The sequence below is a fragment of the Silurus meridionalis genome, chromosome 22 (genome assembly GCF_014805685.1).
Source record: "Silurus meridionalis isolate SWU-2019-XX chromosome 22, ASM1480568v1, whole genome shotgun sequence".
In the NCBI taxonomy this organism is placed as follows: domain Eukaryota; kingdom Metazoa; phylum Chordata; class Actinopteri; order Siluriformes; family Siluridae; genus Silurus; species Silurus meridionalis.
In genome coordinates this window covers 19998414-20022432 of record NC_060905.1, presented here as the reverse complement: position 1 = coordinate 20022432, position 24019 = coordinate 19998414, and the positions used below count along the sequence as shown (strand labels likewise).

Sequence of the window (24019 nt, the reverse complement as noted above, 5' to 3'; positions counted from 1 at the left end):
AAAAACAAAACAAAAAAAATAAACATACATATGGAAAATTGCCACTAAATACCCACAAAACATTTCATGATTTTTTATTTCTTTTTTTGACAATACTGGGAAAAGTGTCTTATTTTTCTAAATTTTATATGCTATACCTGTTTGGTTCATGGTTTGTCTCACTTAAAAAAAAAAAATATATATATATATATATAATTAAATACTTTTTACAATACTAAATTCTATTGACACATACATATGAACAATTTAATACCTTGACTACAAAACATGACAAAATAGTAATGAATTAATTAATGAAATGGATACTCCAAAAAAAAAAACACAATAAGCCCAAGAGCATCTGCATGTCATGACATTGATGGTCTGACCACACCTGGCATTTCCTCCTGTTTTTATACATTTTGCTCCTTAACTTGTGCCCTACTCAGTTACCATCAGTTACTACCATTATTGGAAATCTTTGGACGTTAAACCTTCCCCCAAGTATTTTTAACTATCATTAACATTCAAATATTCCAACATTCAAAAGGTAAATTCTGATTACCATTGTCTTCAAGATTCTTCGAAAGGGTTGGTCAACAAAAAGTGGGAGGTATTCCACTGTTTCACTTCATTATTTTACTTCGCTTGGTGGACAGTGCTTGCTGGTGCAATTTGATAATGCACAAGTACTTCACTTTTTCCTTATTTCATAGATTATTCTATATTATTATTTTGTAAGCAATTTTTTTTACTTTGCATAAGCTCATGAGTACTTTTTTAATATATTCTTAACTTTATTACTTTGATGGTTTTAGTGCTTAGGCTTTCCACAAATGTCTTAGATGTCACTGAAGAGGTATCATTCCCTTTTTTGGCCTGTGCTTGGGGCGAGCTTCACAGAAGACATGTTCTCCATCCTCTTTTATGGCATTTATAATAAACTTCCTCATTAATGAATCATGCTGTTTGTGTGTGATTTTCATCTGTGTTGGGTGGGGCCCTTTTTTCATGTCTAGTTAGTGTTATGGGCAACTTTCCTATGGGTTATGTTTACTTAAGCATAAATAAGCTACCTTTTAATCCTACATTACCTATGTCAATACTACTGAAATCTTTCTAAATTTAATGAAAATTTTTATATTTACCTGTTGTTTGGCTCAAAGGTTGTCCTGCTGAAATAAATATCAAATATACAGACAATTTAATACCACTGACAAAGTTGGATTTCTCAGATCCTGTTAGTATTCAGTTATGTCTCAGTCTTTTAGTGTATTTATTAATTTTTCTGCCAACCATCTACAGTGTGTGTGTATATATATATATATATATATATATATATATATATATATATATATATATATATATATATATATATATATTTATATAGGATATATATATATATATATATATATATATATATATATATATATATATATATATATATATATATATATATATAGGGCAAAAAGACATTGAATAAATATTCTCTAAATCAAAACTGTCTCATCTGTGTAAATTTACTTTTATTTACCTGTTTGGTTGAACGTTTGCCCCACTGCAAAAAAAAAATAAATAAAATAAAAAATACATACATTGTCACGTAATACCCACAAAACATTTGATGATTTTATTTATTTAAACAATGCTGAAAAATGTCTTATCTTTCCAAATGTTATCTGCTATACCTGTTTGATACATGGTTTATCTCACTTATAAAATATGTCCGATTCAATACTTTTCACAATACTGAATACTATTGACACATACGTATGAATAATTTAATACCTTGACTACAAAATAGTAATTAATTAATTAAATGAATATTTAAAAAAAAACAGTGTAAAATTAAAGTTTATGTACCTGTTGTTTGTCCTGTGGTTAGTACCACTGTAATAGAGATCATATTTTACCAGTTTTAAACATTAAAACAAAAAGTTGTCATTAGAAATAAGCTTCACTAATTGCCAATTTTGTCCTTTATAACAATTCGAGGCTTTCAAAAAAGTCCCACAGGAGTCAATACATCACAGGAAATTTATGTTTAGCAAATTGTCTTTCGAAAGTTTCATAAATAGATTTTTCTTATAAAGCTTTTAAGAATACTTTTGACAAAAAACTAATTTTCATAAGTCATTCTTCGACAGGAAATAAACTTGACTGGGAGTGAAAGGGAGGAAATCTAGAGAAAGTTTTGTAAATAATGTACATTTTTCCTGCATATGGAGAATTTTGGGACAACCTGTAGTTCAGTAGTCCGAAACTTACCATGGATGATCAGCACACACAGTGGAATCAGACGCATCATTGTGTATAACTGGTTAAAACATCAAAGCAAAACATTACAGAGACATTATTTTTAAATCTTCACACTTTTCTTATGGATATGTATTTTTCATCAATGTGATTACATTTGTGTTTTTCATTCATATAAATAGATTTTTAATAGTTTGTGTACACCATGTTTAATAGAATCTCTTTTTTTTTCTTCTTACCTGAGAAGCTACTGCAGAGCAACCTCAGAAAGATTTACTCTCTCTCTCTCTTTCTCTCTGTGTGATTACTGATCACTCCCCGAATCTACATGTACCTTCTGCAGCAATTTCCTTTTACTCAGCATCATTCTATATATGTACTTCTTTTTTAAGTGGGTGGAACATAACTTACTTCAACTTTTAGAAATGTCCCAAACCAGTTCTTGGGCAAGTCAAATATTAATTTCCTTGTTTTTTTGCCAATTATATTTTACACAATACATTTGTGATAATTGTTCTGGTGTAACTCGATGATCAGTCACTGGTTGGACAGGATGTTGTAAAGTTACATGCAAATGTTCTCTTCAACAGGAAGCACACTGCACTCTGGCAATATTCCCTGGCTTTAGCTCAAAGATTTTACAACTGCACAATTTATTTTGATTAAAATATATATATTTTGTATTTCTGTTAAGATGATCTTTCTATAATCAGTGATTGCAGAAGTTACTTTTAAACTCTTTCCATACATTAGAAGTAACTTCTGATACGCCTTTTGTCTTTTTTTTAGTTGTTTGATGATGATTTTTTTAAGATCTATACAAACACACACAGGTCAGGTTCCTTCTATATTTCAGAGTAGTTGACATTAAAAAGCATAAAAAATTTTTTGTTTGAGATTGTAAAAGATGATTTCCAGATTTTATTAAGGTCATCCTATTCATCTATAATAATTATTTTCCTGTTACACTGAAGTCAAATCCTCCCTGCCATGAAGTAACTGCTCATAGTTTCACCTGCATATTTAAACACTTCTAGATTCTCTATTTAAAATCACAAAAAAAAGTCTGGTCATGTGAATCAGAAGATTATTTTTCTCTGTTTCTCTGCAGAGGTTAATCTTTTCCATTTTCTGTGTATCAAATTGTGGTTTAAGTAGTGTTTAAATCAGTTTTAACTGATTTAAGATTAATTGCTGTCTAAGAAAGAAAACAAAACACATGGTTTTTGACTTCAGTTAGACTTGGAGTGACCACTACACACACACACACACACACACACACACACACACACACACACACACACACACACACACAGAACTGCAGATACTGTATCTATGGACTATTTGAACATATGGACAATTCAATAACACTGACATATTTAAGCACAATCGACCACCAAACATGCATCACATCTGTTTAAAGTGAAGTTTATTACCTGTTGTTTGGTCCATATTTTGACTTTCTGCAACAAAGAACAAACACTTGAGGAAGTAATTCTAAAATTAATCCTGAGAAATAGGTCAGATTTCTCTAAACTGAAACATAGTTACCTATTGTTTGGTTTGACAGTTGACACTAGACATAATTTAAGACACAGGTAAATAAAAGAACCAAAAAGAAACATGAGAGAGGGGGAGAGAGTGTTTGAGTCTTTTCATTCATCTTCAACACCTCTGCTGTTGGATTCATAAATCTCATGTCCATGGTGGTGTTGTCATCCAGGACAGCCAGGTCTTTGACGCATGGATCAAGGGCTTGGGCATTGTGGAGGAGGTCGTGGAGATATGTGTAGCAACCATCAAAATCCTGTCTGAAAAAGTAGCTTTTATTCTCATTTGAACCGTATATATCTGACGCAGTACACAGTGGAATGGGACAACATTTCTCCAGAACCCTGGTGCTACATAAAACAACACAGAGCTACATCACACAACATAGAGATACATCAACATAGAGATACATAGAGATACTGTCCTCAGTATCGTCTGTAGGGTCTTGTGATCTGAAACTAGCCAGTGATGCAGCTGCTCAGGATGCTGTCAATTGTCCCTCTGTAGAACATGGTCAGGATGGGTGAGAAAGATTGGCTTTCCTCAGCATTCTCAGGTGCTGCTGGGTTTTCTGGGTGATGAAGCTGATGTTGAGTGACCAGTTGAACTCCTTCATCAGATGAACACCAAGGGATTTGGTGCTCTTGACGATCTCCACGTAGAATCCATCAATGATCAGTGGAGAATGGCCGCTCTGTGCTCTCCTAAAGTCAACAATCTTTCAGAGATAACAAAGAGAGCTCTACACCATGTTGTTAACTGTTGCATCTTCTCTCTGTATACTGACTCGTCGTTCTTGCTGATAAGACCATGCTCGTGTCATCTGTGAACTTGATGTGGTTCGAACTGTGCATTGCTACACCGTTGTGAGTCAGTAGAGTGAAAAGTAGTGGACTGAGCACACAGCCCTGAGGGGTCCCAGTGCTCAGTGTGGATCCGGACTGACTGAGATCTCCCAGTCAAGGATCCAGTTGCAGAGGGAGGTGTTCAGGCCCAGCAGGCTCAGATTCTCTATCATGAATCATTCCTTTATCTGGGAATCGTTCCTTCATCTGGGAAATTACTCGACGTTTGATAAGATTTTTTTCCCCTTCGCTGAGGAGCATTGTTGCCACTTTCAGAGGGGACATCAATTTAATGACCTCTTGGATTAGCCTCATGTCTTCCTCTGTCAGGCTGGCAATGCCTTCACCCCTCTTTATCTTTCTTGACAGTGGGGGTTATACAGGCAGGTTGCTGCTCCTTAAAATACTCTAACATGTCAAAGGAACTTTTCCATCTTGTGGAATATCCTGGAATAGCTTGTGTTTTGGCAGTTGTATCTGAGCCGGCATTTTGCATCGAACCTTAGTTGCTTTTTAATTTTTGCTTCCCAGTTAGGTTTATTAGACTATTTTTACATTTACATTTAGGACATTTAGCACACACCCTAACCCAAAGCAACATACAAAAGTGCTTTAAATTCACAATCAATGAATACATCAACACTGTTCTTTAGATTGCAGACTTAGGATACAATCAGCCTAAAACTTTGTTAGAAGAAATTATAGCAGTGTTCAGGGCACAGACACACTCCCAGTTTAAGCATAACTTAAAGACGTTTTTTTTAGCCGTGCCTACACAAGACTTCCCAAGGCATCCAGAGAATCTTCATTCACCTCATTAAGATTTTGGACCCTAAAAAAAGAAGATGCCGACCCAGTGAGGATCCCAAACCATCTAGGGACTGTACCAGCTCCAGCTAGATCCTATTTAATAAAAATTTCATACATTGTACTTCAAGGATAAACCTCTTAATCAAGATTCTAAATAACATTCTACATATGCGGTTTCTCCAGCATTGAATATTTAAAGACTCTGGCATGGAGAAGTTGGTGTTGGTGTTGAATCTACAGTGATATAAAAAGTCTCTATACTCCTGATAAAATGCCAGGTTTCTGAAATGTAAAAAAAAGAAAGGACAAGATAAATGATTTCAGAACTTTTCACCTTTAATGTGAGCTATAACCTAACAAGTCAATGGAAAAACAACTAAAATCATTTAAAAAAATACAAAACTCATAAAAGGTGGTTGCATAAAAATGAGCATGGCACTCTTAACTTGCCAATTTTTTGCCCACTCTTCCTTGCAAAAAAACTCCATATCTGTCAGATTGCGAGGACATCTCCTGTGAACAGCCCTCTTCAGATCACCCCACGGATTTTCAATCAAATTTAGGTTTGGGCTCTGGCAGGACAATTCCAAAATGTTAATCTTCTTCTAGTGAAGCCATTCTTTTGTTGATTTGATGTATTCTTTGGGTCATTGTCGTTCTGAAGGATGAAGTTCCTCTTTATCTTCAGCTTTCTAGTAGGAGCCAGAAGGTTTGTTACCAACATTGATTGGTATGTGGAACTGTTCATAATTCACTCCACCTTGACTGAGTCCCCAGTTCCACCATGCTTCGCTGTAAGTATGGTGTTTTTTTGGTTTGCAGTGTTGTTTAGTGTGTTTTTGTGTCAAACATACCTTTGCACCAAAAGAGTTCAACCTTGGGTTCATCAGACCATAACACATTTTTCCACATGCATTTGGGAGATTTGGTGTTTTTTTGCATAATTTAGCTAGGCGTCAATGTTGAACTTCAAAGACATAAAAGATACAGGAGATTGTTTCCACATGCACCACACAGCCAGTAAATGGCAGAAAATTTTGCATCTCCTTCAATGTTGCTGTAGGCCTCTTGGCAGCCTTCCTGACCAGTTTTCTTTTCGTCTTTTCATAAATTTTAGAGGGACATCCAGTTCTTGGTAAAATCACCGTTGCACCATAATTTCTCCACTTGATGATGATGATTGTTTTCACTGTGTTCCAAGGTACATCTAATACCATTGAAATTCTATTGTACCCTTCTCCTGACTGATATCTTATAACAATGAGATCCTTCTGATGCTTTAGAAGCTCTCTGTGGACCATGGCATTTGCTGTAAGATGTAACAAAGAAAACCTAGCTAGCAAAGAAAGAAATACCTACTAGAACAGCTGAACTTTATTTGTGGTTAATCAGAGGCACTTTAAATGATGGCAGGTGTGTACTGACTCCTATTCAACATGAGCTTGGATGTGATTACTTAATTCTAAACATAGCCAAATCCCCATTTTTAAGAGTTTTTACCCCTAAAAGATTTCAGTTTGTTTTTAAACTGAGTTGTTCAAGTTATGTGTCACAATAAAGGTGAAGAAAGGTCTGAAATTTCTTCTCTGTCACATTGGAATTTCAACAGGGGTGTGTACACTTTTTTTTTTAAATACCCACTGTATAATGAAACCAGGCATTGATCTAATTTAAGAGTTGCTCAGGAGCTCCTGGTTTCACAACTCCAACTGACTATCGTAAGACTGTAGAAAGGACATTACTCAATCACACTACTTCTATTTCACACTCAACAAGGTTTTTTTAAAGATTGATTGACACCCAGGTAAAGATGGGTTTGCTTTTGAGGCTGCTCATAAAGGATAAATACACATCGATTTAAATATAAGTGAACATTGTTCTATAATCCTTACATTCTGTAAAGCTACTTTGAAACAAAGCAGTGCTATAGAAATACATTTATATTTAATTTAATTATTCTTTTTGTTTAATACATGAATACATAAAACAATAAGTGCTAGTTTGTGTTTCAGGAAGAGGAATGTCTTCACCTTTTGAACCCACCAGTGACTCAGCTTTTCAGACGTCTAGGGGTAGTTTTTTCCACCTCCTTGGTGCCAGAACAAAGAAAGGTCTCAATGATTAACACCACATCAAAACAGGACACAGGATTTTTATCATTCTTTAAAAAGAAATTGGTACCTTGAGCTACTGATATTTTATATACAAATGTTGCCAAAAACATTATCATTGGGTTCCCACACACAGATCCATGAAAGCTTGGCCCCAGTCTGACTAAAAGTGTAAAACGGCCATTGTAGTAGACCCATGAGCATATAAAATTAACTATAAAATTATACAATTCTGCTTGTGATATATTTTTGTAAGATGATTAATGTGACCAGATGAGCAGATGAGTCAACTCAATTTCAAATAACTTCATTCCCATTAATTAATTGAGATCAATTCAAGAGGAAACCCATGTGTACAAGGAGAATGTTCACAAAAACTTAACATTAACAGAAAACCTAAATTCAGGTTGAAGATGGGGCCCTGGAGCTATGAGGCATTGAGGTTACCTGCTACACTATTATTCTGCAGTGTTATGGAATGCTTGATTTCCAAGATTTAGGCAGAACCAGAAAATTTTACCACATCACCCATGTCTTATTCAGTAATGCATGACTAACCGAAGCATAATTGTGCAATTATTAGAACATCCAGACAGTAAAGAAGTTACAGTAGTCTACTATGGATGTAACAAAAGCTGATCTCTCTCATCTGGTTTTGCTGAAATATACAGCTGTGTATCATCAGCAAAGTAATGGAAGCGAATATCATGTTTATGTATAATTTCACCCAGAGGCAGCAGATGTAAAGAGAAAAGCAGTGGGCCTAAGACAGATCCTTGTGAAACACCAAACTTTACCTCAGAGAGTGTGGCGAACTCACCATTTACATCAACAAACTGTCAAATAAGTAAAATAAGACCCTAGATTATGATCAATGGTGTCAAAAGCTGCACTGAGGTTGAGCAAAACAAGTTAAAAAACAAAACCCTGATCAGAGGCCAATAACAGGTCATTTACCACCTTAACTTGTGCCTGTCTCTGTGCTATGATGAGGCGTGAAATCCTGACTGATACATTTAATAAATGTTATTCCTCAGTAGATTCTCAGTGTGCTACAACCTTTTCTAGAATCTTGGAGATAAAGAGGAGGTTTGATATTGGACTGTAGATGGACAGCTGACATGGGTGAAGGTCAGGTTTCTTAATTAGGGGTTTGATAACTGCAGGTTGAAGGATTTAGGTACATAACCAGTGCTAATGGTAGAGTTTATCCATTTCAAACAGGTTCAATTACCTCTGAAATTATCTGTTTGAAAAAACTTGTAGACGAAGAATTGAGAATGCAGGTTGATGATTTTGATGAGGAAATAAATGAAATTAAGTCGTTCTCTAGAATAGGAGTAAAACTTTGTAATTGATTGTCTGTTATAATTACACTGCTGTCTACAGGGTTATTTATTAAATTTTATTTATTTTAATCGTCTGGGTTTTTTGCCTGATTTTTTTAACTTTATTATTAAAAAAGTTAATAAAATTATTACTATATATTGACGGTTTGCATGTATGAGGGTTTTATAGAACTCAGAAGATTCTCCATCCATGCTATTTCAAAATACTGTCAATTTGGTCTGATGCCATTTACGTTCTAATTTCCGATCGTATGATCATTATACCACTGTGCTCATTTTATCTCCCTGGTCATTTTGGTTTTAAGGGGAGCTCCATCATCTAGAGTGTAACGGAATGTTGATTCAGTGGACACTGAAGTCTTATTTATTTAAAGTTAATTAAGTTACTTAAACAAAATTTCTGGAAATATCGAAAAAAAATTTCCCTCAGGGATCGGAATGATTTGTTTTTGTTAACATTACAGGGCCACTGAGTAGACTGTGTGCACCTGGACAATGTTGGGAATGGAAACATTTGATTCCCTTGAGAAGAAGGAACAAGGGTCTGTGTAAATCCGTACAACTTCTTAGCAACAGGAGGGTTGGTGAGCAACCAGTCTTCTTTAAATCTTTAGTGTAAAGAATGAGAAGATTTTTGTGAGACTTAGGGATTGAAATGAAGTTTTACTCACCCATGTTAAAAGAAGCCTTAGAAAAAAATGAAAAAAAATCAGAATTTGAGGGCAAACTATAGGCTTTCCAAGATTGTAATGAAATGCGGAAGGGAGTTAAAGATAATATGAAATCAAACAACCCTAGAGGCGAAATATGTGTGATTGGACAATAGTTGTTAAGAGGAACATGCATGACATGAATATAAGTACACTGAAACCTGTGGAACCTGTTTCAGGTCATGGCATTTGTGTTCCCGGTAACAACTGGTTTGTGTTTACCGTTTTTTTTGACCGTTATAAAACCAAACTCATGTGAATCCAGTAAAATTTTAAGTCTGATAAGTATTTTTGACATTTTAAAATCTTTGAGCAGGTTCAGGTCAGTGTAGAGCAAAAAATAAGAACATTTCACTTTCTGTTGTATGGTTTAATGAATGTTTTCTCTATTGTTGAAATCAATATGTGTTGTAGCGGGGGCGTGGCCGAGTGACGGTTTGTGAATGGAGGGTGGAGTTGGAAGAATCACACACCTGTTGGGAATCTGACTAATCTGTGTTCTTTATTGCAGTGAGCAAGAACGGGATAAAAGGAAGAGAGAGACAGAAACTGGGAGGAAGAGAAACGTGCAGAGACACACGTGTGTGTGTGTGTGTGTGTGTGTGTGTGTGTGTGTGTGTGTGTGTGTGTGTGTGTGTGTGTGTGTGTGTGTGTGTGTGTTACAGATCACACAGTGCTTATAATTAGAATTGAATTAAAGAACAAAATTTGAATATCATGTTTGAAGGTTTTTTTTTTATTATTGTTTGTATTTTGTTTATACATTTTAAGGCAAAATAATTCCTACAATCTTCCTACAAAAGTGGTTTATCTTCAAACATGAAAATGATCAAATAAAAGCACTCCTTTAATCGCTCTACAGTGTAACAAATTATCTATAAAAAAAAATCCATTTGTGTTTGTTAAATATTTTATTTAATTTAAGAATCAAACAAACAATCTCTTTTAGCCATATTACACAACAATGATAATAAAATTCCCAATTAAGTTGGATTTCATTTTACATGTTACTGCAATATGTAGAATAGTCTAAAGTGGTGTACAGTTGTGCGAGGCAGCATCAGTTGGTGGCATTTCTGCATGTTCTCTGCATTAGCATACATATAGTGATACCATATGATGTTTCACTTTCACAAACTCAGATCAAAAATCAGTATTTTCTTATTATGATCTACAAAAAAAACCATGTGTTCCTGGGATAGTCACAGGAAAAAGTATTTTATTGAAATAACCCAGGAATTCAACATTTGTAGCTGCTTTTTTAATTAATTACTGTACAAGGCAACAGAGTACTTATGGCTGGAATGTTGAGCACATATTTAGTGTTATTTTATTAATTGATATGTTTTTTATACTTAAAAAAAAAAAAAAAACCCTAACATACTGTAATAGACAAATTACAGGTATTTTTTTATAATTACTTTTTGCCTGTACATTATTTGTAACAATTCTATTCTGCTTTTTTTCCCCATTAAAAGGACAAATCAAGATTCAAGACAAGTTTGAAGGGCTCAAAGGAGGTCAAATGCTCTGCAGTTCTATATCTCTTTATATCAAGATTAAGGGTGAGTAGAAGTTATATTTCACTATGATCATTTGGTTTTAAACATGCATATGTTTAGGGAATTATAGACCAGACTCTTTACTGTAATAAATGTTAGTCTTGCTGACCCTTATTGACCCCTTAACTTTGCATATTGCTTATTGCTGTCAGATAAAACATTATCCACTGTATGAAGCCCTGCTACCTTATAAGCATCCCCTATGGTGGCTGAGAAGCACGGCCACTGTAATAACAGTGTGTATTATGGTGACTGGTTCACTGGGAGCAGCAGGGAGAAAAGACCTTCTGTATCGCTCTTTTAGACACTTAGGATGTAGTAGTGTGTCACTGAAGCAGCTGCTAATAGATGAAACGGTTTTATACAGGGGGTGAGAGGCGTTCTGCAGTAATGATGATAGTTTAGCTACCATCCTCCTTTCTCCCACCTCCTGTACAGTGTCCAGGGGAATCCCCAGGACTGAGCTGAACTGCCAATAAGCTTTTCCAGTCTCCTCCTGTCTGCAGTAGAGATGCTGCTGCCCCAGCAGACCACACCATAGAATATGGCTGAGGCCACCACAGGGTCCAAAAAGGTCTTCAGTAGCTCTCCCTGCACTCCAAAAGACCTTAGTCTCCTCAGCAGAAAGAGTCTGCTCTGCCCTTTCTTATAAATTGCTTCAGTGTTATCTGTCCAGTCCAGTTTACTGTTCACATGAACATCCAGGTATTTGTAAGAGTCCACTCTCACAATGTCCTTTTCCTGAATGTTCACTGGTTTGTTTGTGCTATGGAAATAAACCACCAGTTCTTTGGTTTTTCTCGTGTTTATCTGGAGGCAACTCCGTTGACACCAGTCCACAAAGTTCTGGATCAGTTTTCTGTATATCCTGTCATCATCATCCGTGATCAGACCGACGATGGCATCAGAGAACTTCTGCAAATAACAGGTTGCTGAGCTGAACATGAAGTCTGCAGGTTAGAAGGTGTAAAGGAATGGGGCCAGAAGTGTTCCCTGTGGAGCTCCAGTGTTGCAGACAACCATGACAGACTCACAATCATGAGTCCTCACATACTGTGGTCAGTCTGTGAGGTAGTACAATATCTAGTTAGACAGATGATTGTCCACTCCCATATACACCATCTTATCCCTCAGGATCACAGGATGGATGGTGTTAGAATCTCTGACTGTGCTCCCAGCCTTTTCCAGGTGTGAAATAGCCCGATTTAGGAGGAAGATCACAGCATCTTCCACTCCAATGCCACTCACTGTGCGGGAGACAGCTGGTTGCCTGCATAGGGGGTTTGTACACAGGTAGGAGATGAACCAGGTTGTGATCTGATCTTCCAAGGGGGGTTGGGGGTTACAGGATGCAGGATGCATTCTTGTTACAGGATGCAGAAAAACTAGTTTATGCTTCTGATACATCTAGATTAGACTACTGTAACGCTTTACTGTCTGGGTGTTGGAGTAAGTGCAGAAATAAGCTTCAGTTAGTTCAGAATGCAGCAGCAAGAGTCCTCACTAGATCTAGAAAATATGACCACATCACCCCTGTTTTAATCATCTACACTGCTCCCAATTACATCTCACACTGATTATAAAATACTACTACTGACGTATAAAGCACTTAACGGTCTCGCTCTGAGTGAAATTCTGTACCAGTATGATCCTCCACGCCTACTTGGATCAAAAGGTGTAGGCTATTTTTTGGTACCTTAAGTGATGAAGAGCACAGCAGGGGGCAGATCTTTCTCTTATAAAGCCCCACAGTTATAAAACAATCTTCCAATCAGTGTTGGGGATTCAGACACAGTCTCCGTCTTCAAGTTAAGGTTGAAAACGTATTAAATTAATTACATTTTTTATCAGTAGATTTTTCTTAGGTAAAGGCTCAGATCTGGAGGGATCATGAATATAGATTGTTTGGTGAACTGGGATATTTGTATGCTGTCATCCCCTCACTCTCACATGTTCACTCAGGTTTGTTGACAGTGGTGTGGTGGGTCGTCTCTTATCCCAGAGATGCTGCCATAGCGAGTCTTGCCAGAGTCTCCTCTCTGTGGATCTTCCCACTTCGTCCAGGCCTGCCTCTGGATAGTGTTCTCTTCATTTTGAGGCCACTCTTTGCAACCAGGGACGGTTTCTCATCAATGCTGCATGGTTCCATTAAATTCCGGAGTAAGAACGGGAGCTTTGAGGATGGATTTGGACTGTGGTTAATGTCAACAGTCTGCTACATTGACTAAGTTAAAAACTACAGTTTGCTTCTGATCACCATCACTGTACCCCACAAGCATTGTATATCTGCAATAAATGGACATTCAGTGCAACCCAGTGTCAGCCCGCTTGAGCACTTCAGGCATTACCGCCTCAATCACCGAGGAAACGCCCACTCCCAACCAGCTGCACGGAAATGGCGTCTAATTTTCTGGCACTTATAAGGACGCCTGAATCCTCCAGACAGTGCCAGATTGTCTTTAGGCTTGTCCTGATCACTCTCCAGCGTATTCCCTGTTTTGTTTGTTTCTGACCTGTTTATTCTGTTCTCCGGTTTTCTGCTCGGCTCGGCTCGGCTCGGCTCGCGCTGAACGCGCTCTGGTTTCCGGCTCGGCTCTGCTCTGCTCGCGTTGAACGCGCTCTGGTTTCCGGCTCGGCTCTGCTCGACCTGCACGCGCGTTTCGGGTTCCGGCTCGGCATCCTCACCCTCCGCGCACATCGGCTCTCTGAATCGGCTCCCTGAATCGGTTTCCCGATTCAGCTCTGCACAGCCTTTCTCCTGCTCTGTTCTTTTTGCATCTGCCTTGGATCCTATAACCTGAACTTTCTGACACCCAGATGAGAATTGGTTCCCTCTTAGTCTGGTTTCTCTCAAGGTTTAAGTCAAGGTTTCTTCCTTATGCCATCTCGGGGGGGTTTTACTTGCCATAGTTGCTATCGGCTTGCTTATCAGGGACAAACTAACACTTAGAAAGAACATATTTATTTTTTATCACCACATTATCTGTGTAAAGCTGCTTTGAGACAATGTTCATTGTTAAAAGCGCTATACAAATAAAAATTAATTGAATTGTTCACACACACAGCACATAGCAGCATATACTTTACATGCCATTAATTGTCTGATTTTAATATTCATTTTTATCATCAGGAAGACCCACTGAGAACAGCAGTTGTGTCCATTCTAGATTTAGTATCAATAAGTCAGAATGTTATACGTAGAACCTGCTCATAGTGGTAAACACACTCTTGCTTTAATACATTTGGATAAAATATACTACCAGGCACACTGGACCCATTACAGTTTGCGTACCGTCAGAACCGTTCTACTGAGGATGCCATTGCTCATTTCCTCCACACCACAATGAGCCACCTGGACCAAAGAAATAGGAATTACAAAAGATGCTGTTTGTTGACTACAGTTCAGCATTTAACACCATAATTCCCTCCACACTAACCTGTAAGTTAGAGGTCCTGGGACTCCCAGCCGCTGTGTCAATGGATCTCTAACTTCCTGAATGACAGAAAACAAGCCGTATGGGTGGGAAAACACACCTTATCCACCCTCAACCTCAACACTGGAGCTCCCCAGGGTTGTGTTCTGAGCCCCCTGCTGTACTCGTTGTACACATACGACTGTGTGGCCACTTCCAACGCCACCACCATCATCAAGTTTGCTGACGACACTGTTGTGGTGGGTCTGATCTCCAACAACGACGAGACGGCCTACATACAGGAGGTTAAAAACCAGGAGAGATGGTGCCAGGAGAACAACCTTTTTCTGAACGTCAGCAAGATTAAGGAGTTGATCGTGGACATTAGCACGAAGCAGAAGCGGTCATACCAACTGCTAAACATCAGCGGGACTCCAGTGGAGAGAGTGGACAGTTACCGGTACCTAGGTGTTCACATCACACAGGACCTTTCTTGGTCCTGTCATACCAACACCCTGGTGAAGAAGGCCCGGCAGCATTTGTACCATCCGAGACGCTTAAGGGGCTTTAAACTACCCTCTCAGGTGCTAAAGACTTTCTACAACTGCACCATTGAGAGCGTCCTGACTGGTAGCATCACTTCCTGGTTCGGGAACAGCACCATGGAGCCCTCCAGAGGGTGGTGCGTTCAGCTGAATGTACCATCCACACCGAGCTCCCTAACCTGCAGGACATCTACGGCACACGGTGCAGGACCAGAGTTAGAAAGATTGTGAAGGACCTCTGCCATCCCAACAATGGACTCTTTTCTTTGTTGCATTCAGAGAAACGCTTCCGCTCCCTGAAAGCGAACACGGAGAGAATGAGGAGGAGCTTCTTCCCGCAGGCCATTCGGAGTTTAAACTAGGAAACACACAGGATCTAAAAATTGGATTTAAAAGCTGGTCACTCTCAATCATCACACTTCTGCAAATATTTTTATTTTTTCTTTCTTTTCGCACTTAAACACTTTAAACCCTGGACAGTCACTTTAACTGTGGACTTGCACAACACAGTGCACTTTATACCACACCATACCGCACACGTTCACTTTAAGGACAATCACCTTATGTGATTATTGTGTACTGTACATAAGCATACACTGTATCCATAAACATACCCTGTAAATACAATTTTTCCTATATATATCTTTATATATTTTATATTTTACATAGTTTATTGTTTTTATTTATCTGACTTCTTTTTTCCCCTTGTTTTACCCCCCCATTCCCTCATGCCAAACAATCGTACAAAGCATTTCACTGCATGTCGTACTCTGTATGTATGTATTTGTGACAAATAAAATTTGATTTGATTTGATTTGAGGTGAGAGTGAGGTGCGAGGTGTTAGGATTAAGAGGATTTGATAGGATGTAATGACCCAGAGTAAGAGCAGATTATCTTGGAGATGGATAAAAGTGCAGCATGAAAAGTAAGAGACAGGTTATGCCTAAAACTACAAACTTTGTTGAGAATTATTTTCCACTTGGACATAGACTCACTCCTCTCTCACGACTTCTACAGAAATCACAGAGAAAGTGATATTGGATACATTTCTGCAAGCCCTGCTCTCCGAGTAACAGAAATATGTGGGCATGCAGGGGAGACAGAATGGGGTTTCTGCAAGCACCAAGAGCACACACCCCCGACACTGGTGAAACGGGTATCAAGAAAAAAGCGCCAGTAGAAATAACTCTGGGTTCACGTCACCACAGGATGAACCCCTGCCCACTGACCCAGGTGTAAAGACCGGGTCCCAAGCACAAAAACCAGCTAGGTGCACCATACACGCAGTATCCCAGGCCCAGACCACAGCCACCAGGGTAAAGGTAAATGGCTTTCCCCTGAAGCTCTGCTGGACACAGGCAGGACCATCACCCTGGCCCAACCAACAGTGATCGCATGGACCCCCAAGGTCTGTGGAACAGTCCCAATGTTATGAGAATTCTCCACCACCAAAGTCCAGGTCATGAACAAGAAAGGTGAGTGGTAAGTTTTAGTGGATCTGCTGCCTAATCTACCTGTATCTCAATTTATAGGAAGAAACTGGCCAGGCTTCCAAGAGGCTCGATGGATCTCCACTTCAAACTAAGTAAATGATAGAAATGCACAACCTGGCCAAAGCTGATAGCCTGAGAAAATGTCGGCCATGACACCATAGCTAGTTGAGCTAAATGCTAGCAATAACCCCTTACAACTAGCCCATACACACTCTCTCGGTGGTCACCTGTAAATATTAAACACCACAGAAAAACTGAAGGATAGGGTCCACTGGCCTTGCATAGAAGCAGATGTGTGTAAGTTCTGCCAGCGGTGCCTACAGTGCATGTGTTTTCTAAAAATATTTAAGTTTTTCAGGTACTTAGGCCATGTAAGCGAGGACAAGGTTTCTTAGTTGGTTTTGCGGGTTAGTTTGTTCTGTTGTCCTTCTGTTAGAATCTGTCTTTTTAAAAGCCCATTTAAGATATCCACATGCCTTGAGGGCCGCTTTCATATTATTGTTTTCTTTCTTTTTGGCACTATAGTGTAATAGCCTGATGACTCCTAACTTGTGTTGTAGGGTCCTGGTTGAGGTAGCTTCTGGTGCTGAGGCTACTGTCCAGTCTTCTCCTAACTTTTGTAACAGCATCAGTGTGGGGATCCTTGTAAAGCATGATGTAACTTTAAAAAGAACCATTGTTTCATCAGTAATCAGTTTAAATTCTCTGGAGATCAATTCTCCTTCTGAATTCTGGATATGGTGGTCAGTATGTCAGACCAGCAGTGTTAAAGTGGCAAGATGTTCACAATATTGTATGTTAGAGATAATGCTGCTGACTATATGTCTCAGTGGGATATTTTCTTGTGTTAATTGGGAAGTCCATAAAAGCAGGGAGTGGTTTCCTCGGGCAACAGATGTTGGTGGTAGTTATCCATGTCAATGGTGCTATCCCTTTCCAGGTGATATTAGTACCCTAACACCTCTTTCCTGTCATTGCTGGCCTATATTCTTTACAGCTTTTCATAGGTGTGATGGTCCTTTAAAAGTGGGGTAACTTCATGATACTCAGTGTGACAATTCATAGTGTTTATATGTCATTAACCAATCCTCAAATTTTAACCAGGCTAATCCTACCCCCAAACCTAAATACTTCTTAATCCTAACCATATCCCTATCCCTTCTTAACCATAAACCCAATTGCCTAACCCTTCCTAGTCCTAATCCCAACCATAACTATCAACTCTACTACCTAAACTCTAACAGTTAACACATTAATATTCTAACCCTTCTTAACTCCAACTCTATTTATATCTAACTCGTCCTAACGCTCACCCCTAAACCTGATCCTTCCTAATTTTAATTCAACACTTAGTACTAATCCCAACTCTACAACATATCTCTATTACTAACCCCAAGTCGTTTACATCCGGACCTTAAACACTGTATTTAGTAACTCATACAGTACATGAAACCTGAAAAATGATGTGTTCTCTAAAAATCCAGCTCATTTCAGACAAAAATCTTATACTTTCTTTCGGCTTCTCCCGTTAGGGGTCACCACAGCGGATCCTCCGCACGTTTGATTTGGCACATGTTTTACACTGGATGCCCTTCCTAACGCAACCCTACTTAATTTATCCGGGCTTGGGACCAAGAGACTTGGGACTGAGAGTGGCTAGGGACGGTTCCCTGACCGGGAATCGAACCCGGGTCGCGCGGTGAGAGTGCTGCATCTTAACCAATAGACCACCAGGGGACCGCAGACAAAAATCTTACAAATACTATATAGACCAAAGCACTGGTCTGTGCCTGACCTTTCCAGCCATCTGTGGTTTTCTCACCAAAATGTTACCCCAAATTTAAAGCCACACAATTAAATAGGATGTCTTTTCTTTTCTTGGATATACATTTTCATATACTTCAAACTTGTAACATATAACATATAACAGCATTATATGTTGTTTACACAAGTCTTTGTTAGTTTGAAGGCTAGGTGCTAAATATCGACTTCACTTTTTTTTATAATCCCTTTCTCTGCCATTTTCTATTTAGGAGACACCTCTACTTTACTTTTTGTATTGTATTTTTCTGTGTTGCAGCAATAATTTAGATGCAAATGTCTCCTGTTATATTTTTTTGGATTGGCTTTTATATTGGTTGGAAAGATTTGTTTGTTCTTTTCTCTGATATGGCATCACTGAGTCCACATTTGTCCAAGTTATCTTTTGTTTCTATTTTTTTTTTTATAATTGTATGTACATTCCTCCCGGAAAGTTTTCACAGCACTTCAGTTTTTCAGCCTTATTCCAAAATAAAGTCAATTCATTATTTTCCTTAAAATTCTACAAACAGTACCCCATAATGACAACGTAAAAAAAGTCTGTTTGAAATTTTTCATTCTGCCATATCAGCTTCAATGTCTGCCAGTAAACCAGATCTATATTCATCGTTCGTCTCATCGACATTCCTTGCCTCAGAATTGAGCTGTTTGAACTCCTCTTGTAGTTTATTCTTTGTCATGTGATTGGCTCTCCTGATGAAGAAATTTGCTTGCTTGGTGAATGCACTTTTAGCTAAGGTTCTCACTTGCTTAAGCTGTTTCACTGTTTTTCCAGGAACTTCCTGCGCCATCACAAGATGAATTAAAATGACTTCCCTTCCACATAAACAACTATCTCAGACTTTTAGGCTTTTAATCCTTCTGTCTTCCAACCCAGCCATTAGGGCCGACCGCCACAGGTATCGTTAGCCGACAGGGTACCGGTGGAAATTGGGCTACTGTTGGCCGAAGGAGGAGAAGGAGAGAAGGAAGACGTCTACAGAGACGGCAGGAAAAGGAGCAGTGTAGGAGAGTGGAGGTTCGGGTTGGTACTTTAAATGTTGGTACTATGACGGGTAAAGGGGGAGAGATAGCTGATATGATGGAGAGGAGAAAGCTAGATATGCTGTGTGTTCAGGAGACCAAGTGGAAAGGGAGTAAGGCCAGGAACATTGGAGGTGGGTTTAAATTGTTTTATCATGGTGTGGATGGGAAGAGAAATGGTGTAGGGGTGATTCTGAAGGAAGAGTACAGTAAGAGTGTAGTAGAGGTGAAGAGAGTTTCTGATAGGGTGATGATCGTGAAGGTGGAAGTTGAAGGATGATGATAAATGTCATCAGTGCCTATGCTCCACAAGTTGGCTGTGAGATGGAGGAAAAGGAAAGATTCTGGAGTGAATTAGATGAAGTGGTAGATGGTGTACCTAGGAAAGAACGGTTGGTGATTGGGGCAGACTTTAATGGGCATGTAGGTGAAAGGTGATGAGGAGGTGATGGGTAGGTATGGTTTTAAGGAGAGGAATGTGGAAGGGCAGATGGTGGTAGATTTTGCTAAAAGGATGGAAATGGCAGTGGTGAACACGTATTTTAAGAAGAAGGAGGATCATAGGGTGACGTATAAGAGTGGAGGAAGGTGCACACAGGTGGACTATGTGCTATGCAGGAGATGCAATCTGAAGGAGATTGGAGACTGTAAGGTGTTGGCGGGGACAGTGTAGCTAGACAGCATCGGATGGTGGTCTGTAGGATGGTTTTGGAGGCGAAGAAGAAGAGGAGGAAAGTAAGGATTGAAAGAAGAATAAGATGGTGGAAACTGAAGGAGGAAGAGTGTAGTGTGAGGTTCAGGGAAGAGGTCAGACAGGGGCTTGGTGGTGGTGAAGAGGTGCCGGATGATTGGGCAACTACTGCAGGAGTGATGAGGGAGGCAGCTAGAAAAGTACTTGGTGTGACATCTGGAAATAGAAAGCAAGACAAGGAGACGTGGTGGTGGAATGAGGAAGTGCAGGAGAGCATTAGGGAAAGAGGTTGGCAAAACAGAAGTGGGATCGACAGAGTGATGAGAAAAGTAGGCAGGAGTACAAGGAGATGCGGCAGCAGGTAAAAGGGATGTGGCGAAAGCCAAGGAAAAGGCATATGAGGAGCTGTATAAGAGGTTGGACACTAAGGAAGGAGAAAAGGATTTATACCGATTGGCCAGGCAGAGGGACCGAGCTGGGAAGGATGTACTGCAAGTTAGAGCAATAAAGGATGGAGAGGAAATGTGTTGACTAGTGAGGAGAGTGTGTTGAGAAGGTGGAGGGAGTATTTTGAGCAGCTGATGAATGAGGAAAATCACAGAGAGAAGGTTGGATGATGTGGAGTTGGTGAAGCAGGATGTAGATAGGATTAGTAAGGAGGAAGTGAGAGCAGCGATTAAGAGGATGAAGAATGGAAAGTCGGTTGGACCAGATGACATACCGGTAGAAGCGTGAGATGTTTAGGAGAGATGGCAGTGGAGTTTTTAACCAGATTGTTTAACAGGATTCTGGAAGGGAGAGGATGCCTGAGGAATGGAGAAGGAGTGTGCTGGTACCGATCTTTAAGCATAAGGAGATGTGCAGACCTGCAGTAACTACAGGGGAATTAAGTTGATCAGTCACACCATGAAGTTATGGGAAAGAGTAGTGGAAGCCAGGCTGAGAGAAGAGGTGACCATCTGTGAGCAACAGTATGGTTTCATGCCGAGGAAGAGCACCACAGATGCCTTATTTGCTTTGAGGATGTTGATGGAGAAGTATAGAGAAGGACAGAAGGAATTGCATTGTGTATTTGTGGATTTAGAGAAAGCGTGCGACAGAGTGCCAAGAGAGGAGTTGTGGTATTGTATGAGGAAGTCAGGTGTGTCAGAGAAGTATGTGAGGGTGGTGCAGGACATGTATGAGGACAGTGTGACGGCAGTGAAGTGTGCAGTAGGTACGACAGACTGGTTCAGGGTGAAGGTTGGACTGCATCAAGGATCGGCCCTGAGCCCTTTCCTGTTTGCAGTGGTGATGGACAGGTTGACGGACGAGGTCAGACAGGAGTCTCCTGGACTATGATGTTTGCAGATGATATTGTGATTTGTGGTGAGAGTAGAGAGCAGGTTGAGAAGAGCCTGGAGAGGTGGAGATATGCGCTGGAGAGAAGGGGAATGAAAGTCAGTAGGAGTAAGACAGAGTACATGTGTGTGAATGAGAGGGAGGGCAGTGGAGTGATGCGGTTGCAGGAGAAGAGGTGGAGAAGGTGGAGGAGTTCAGGTACCTGGGGTCAACAGTGCAAAGTAATGGAGAGTGTGTTAGAGAAGTAAAGAAAAGAGTGCAGGCAGGGTGGAGTGGGTGGAGAAGAGTGACAGGAGTGATTTGTGATAGTAGGGTATCTGCAAGAATGAAAGGGAAAGTTTGTAGGACTGTGGTGAGACCTGCGATGTTGTATGGATTAGAGACAGTGGCATTGAGTAAAAGTCAGGAGGCAGAGCTGGAGGTAGCAGAACTGAAGATGTTAAGGTTTTCGTTGGGAGTGACGAGGATGGACAAGATTAGAAATGAGTTTATTAGAGGGACAGCGCATGTAGGATGTTTTGGTGACAAGGTGAGGGAGGCGAGATTGAGATGGTCTGGACATGTGCAGAGAAGGGACATGAATTATATTGGTAGAAGAATGCTGAAGATGGAGCCACCAGGTAGGAGGAAAAGAGGAAGGCCAAGGAGGAGGTTCATGGATGTGGTGAGGGAAGACATGCAGGTAGTTGGTGTGAAAGAGGCAGATGTAGAGCCTAATGGGAGCAGCCGAAAGAAGAAGAAGAATCCTTCTGTCTTCCTTGTCACTTAAAAATTACTTTCCAAGTCTGAAGGTCGCAAGACTTTTTACTGCATTTAATTCTGGACAGAAGAAGTAGTAGTGGTGGTACAGAAGCTGTAGTAGTTGTAATAATTTGTAGGAGTAGCAGTAATCAATAGGTTGATAACCTTTAAAAATGAATATAACCAAACAACAAACAAAAATGCATTAATATAAATAAAGACATTCTTCAAATTATTATTTCATTTCTGAATCAAACATAAAAATGACACTTCACAATAATTAACTCACAAACATTACTGAAGCTTTACAATTGCAAAGTTGATATTTTATTTTTAGCTAAAATAAAAATACCAGTGGCTTAAATTTGAGCTGAATGGGTGACAATGCTTATTTATTCATGGAGAAGCTTTCTCCAAACATTTTCACCTCCATGTGCTCTCATAGGTGCACCAATATATTGTCCTCCCTGGAAACACATTTAACAGGTTCCAATTTCCCTCTCAGCCACCACACTACACTGCCCCCTTTAGGAACTGTTTAACATTACACAACAGTTATCTTGGCATAAGCATTTCTGAGATGCTGTCATTTTGTTCACCCTACTCTATCTAAGAACCCAGCTTTTACATGCCTGTTTCCTTTGTTCTTTGGACTCATCTCACCTTCTTACCTGTTCGCTTAAGTTTTTACACATCCCTGAGATAGGGAATGTATACTGTGTTTTGTTCTTCCTCTGCTTATGGCTCTTATAAAGACTTTACTCAGTTAAACTGTGACACTCCATTGCCTTAGACTTAAATGGAAAAGGAAACACTTCATTTGAATTTTTAAACAAAACTTACCACAATCTGATTTGGTTCATGTAAACTTCTATAGAAAGTAAGCATGCAAGGACATGTGTCAGGGAGCCACCAGTCACGCCTCTCTCCAATGCTATTTACTATTTGCTACAGTCTCATCTCAAGCTCCCTTGGTTTGCAAGAGCCAATAAAGATCTGTTTTACTCCCAGATTCTGATACCTGGTCTATCCATCACAACATGGCAACGTACATAATACAGTGTTTGGGTTCGGCTCCAAACAGCATAAAAGGTACATATGTATACAGGTGTATACAGATGTATACCAACCCTGACACATATACACACAAAAACTAACCTTTACGATGAGAAGCTTTTCTAATTACTAACCCTAACCATTTACTAATCCTCCACCAATTTTTAAATCCTTTTAATTCCTTTTTTAATGCTTTAAGCCTTAAGCCTTTTTATAATTTTCTTCAACACCTAATTGTAACCATGACCCTTCCTAATCGAAATAATTTGAAAATAAATTATTACCCTAAGCATTTCTAATCCTAACCCTATGCAATACAAATAAACCTGTGTAATATTATTTAAGCTCTCTGCATCACATACTTGACATACACATACTCTGTATTACATACTTGTAATGATGAATCACATTCAAAATACTGTATGCAAATGTTAAATGCTATTTTATGTACACAATATGGCCAAGTCCCTGACTTTTCCCGCCATATGTGGTTCCTTTTCAATCTGTTAGCACAAACTTAAATTGTATAGGATGTCTTTAGAAGTTGTAGCATTAAATTATCTCTGCACATAAACTAGGAACCCCATACCTGCTCATCATGACAATGTCCTTGTCAGCACCTTTCTCAGCATCATGACAAATGCCCTTGCCAACACCCTTGCCATCATTGTGACAACGCCCTCGTCAGGACCATGAATTTATGCTTTACATACGTTTGAGT

General features: G+C 39.2%; 1 protein-coding gene and 1 long non-coding RNA gene across 18 annotated transcripts in view; one reads left to right on the top strand and one right to left on the bottom strand.

Annotated features, from left to right (window-relative positions):
- LOC124376177 (alpha-tectorin-like) overlaps positions 1–2602 on the bottom strand; it is a 36689-nt gene extending 34087 nt beyond the window's left edge. For 9 of the 16 annotated variants that reach the window (XR_006923784.1, XM_046835136.1, XM_046835140.1 and 6 more), the window contains exons 1-5: positions 2475–2602; positions 2248–2296; positions 1843–1869; positions 1514–1537; positions 1128–1154 (exon numbers count right to left, since the gene is read on the bottom strand). Coding sequence is in view for 15 of the 16 variants with exons in the window: in XM_046835136.1 (XP_046691092.1) it covers positions 1128–1154; positions 1514–1537; positions 1843–1869; positions 2248–2287 (118 nt within the window). In the remaining variant the exon portion in view is untranslated. The remainder of the gene's footprint in view (positions 1–1127; positions 1155–1513; positions 1538–1842; positions 1870–2247; positions 2297–2474) is intronic. The other 7 variants (XM_046835142.1, XM_046835144.1, XM_046835148.1 and 4 more) reach the window with 2 other exon arrangements.
- Positions 2603–6920: 4318 nt separating this feature from the next.
- On the top strand, positions 6921–10185 carry LOC124376180. 2 transcript variants are annotated; one of them, XR_006923787.1, is made up of 3 exons: positions 6921–7052; positions 9366–9485; positions 10123–10185. It is a non-coding gene; the product is annotated as an uncharacterized LOC124376180 (long non-coding RNA). The 2 variants fall into 2 exon arrangements; XR_006923788.1 differs by lacking the exon at positions 6921–7052 and adding an exon at positions 7521–7552.
- The last annotated feature ends 13834 nt before the right edge of the window (positions 10186–24019 follow it).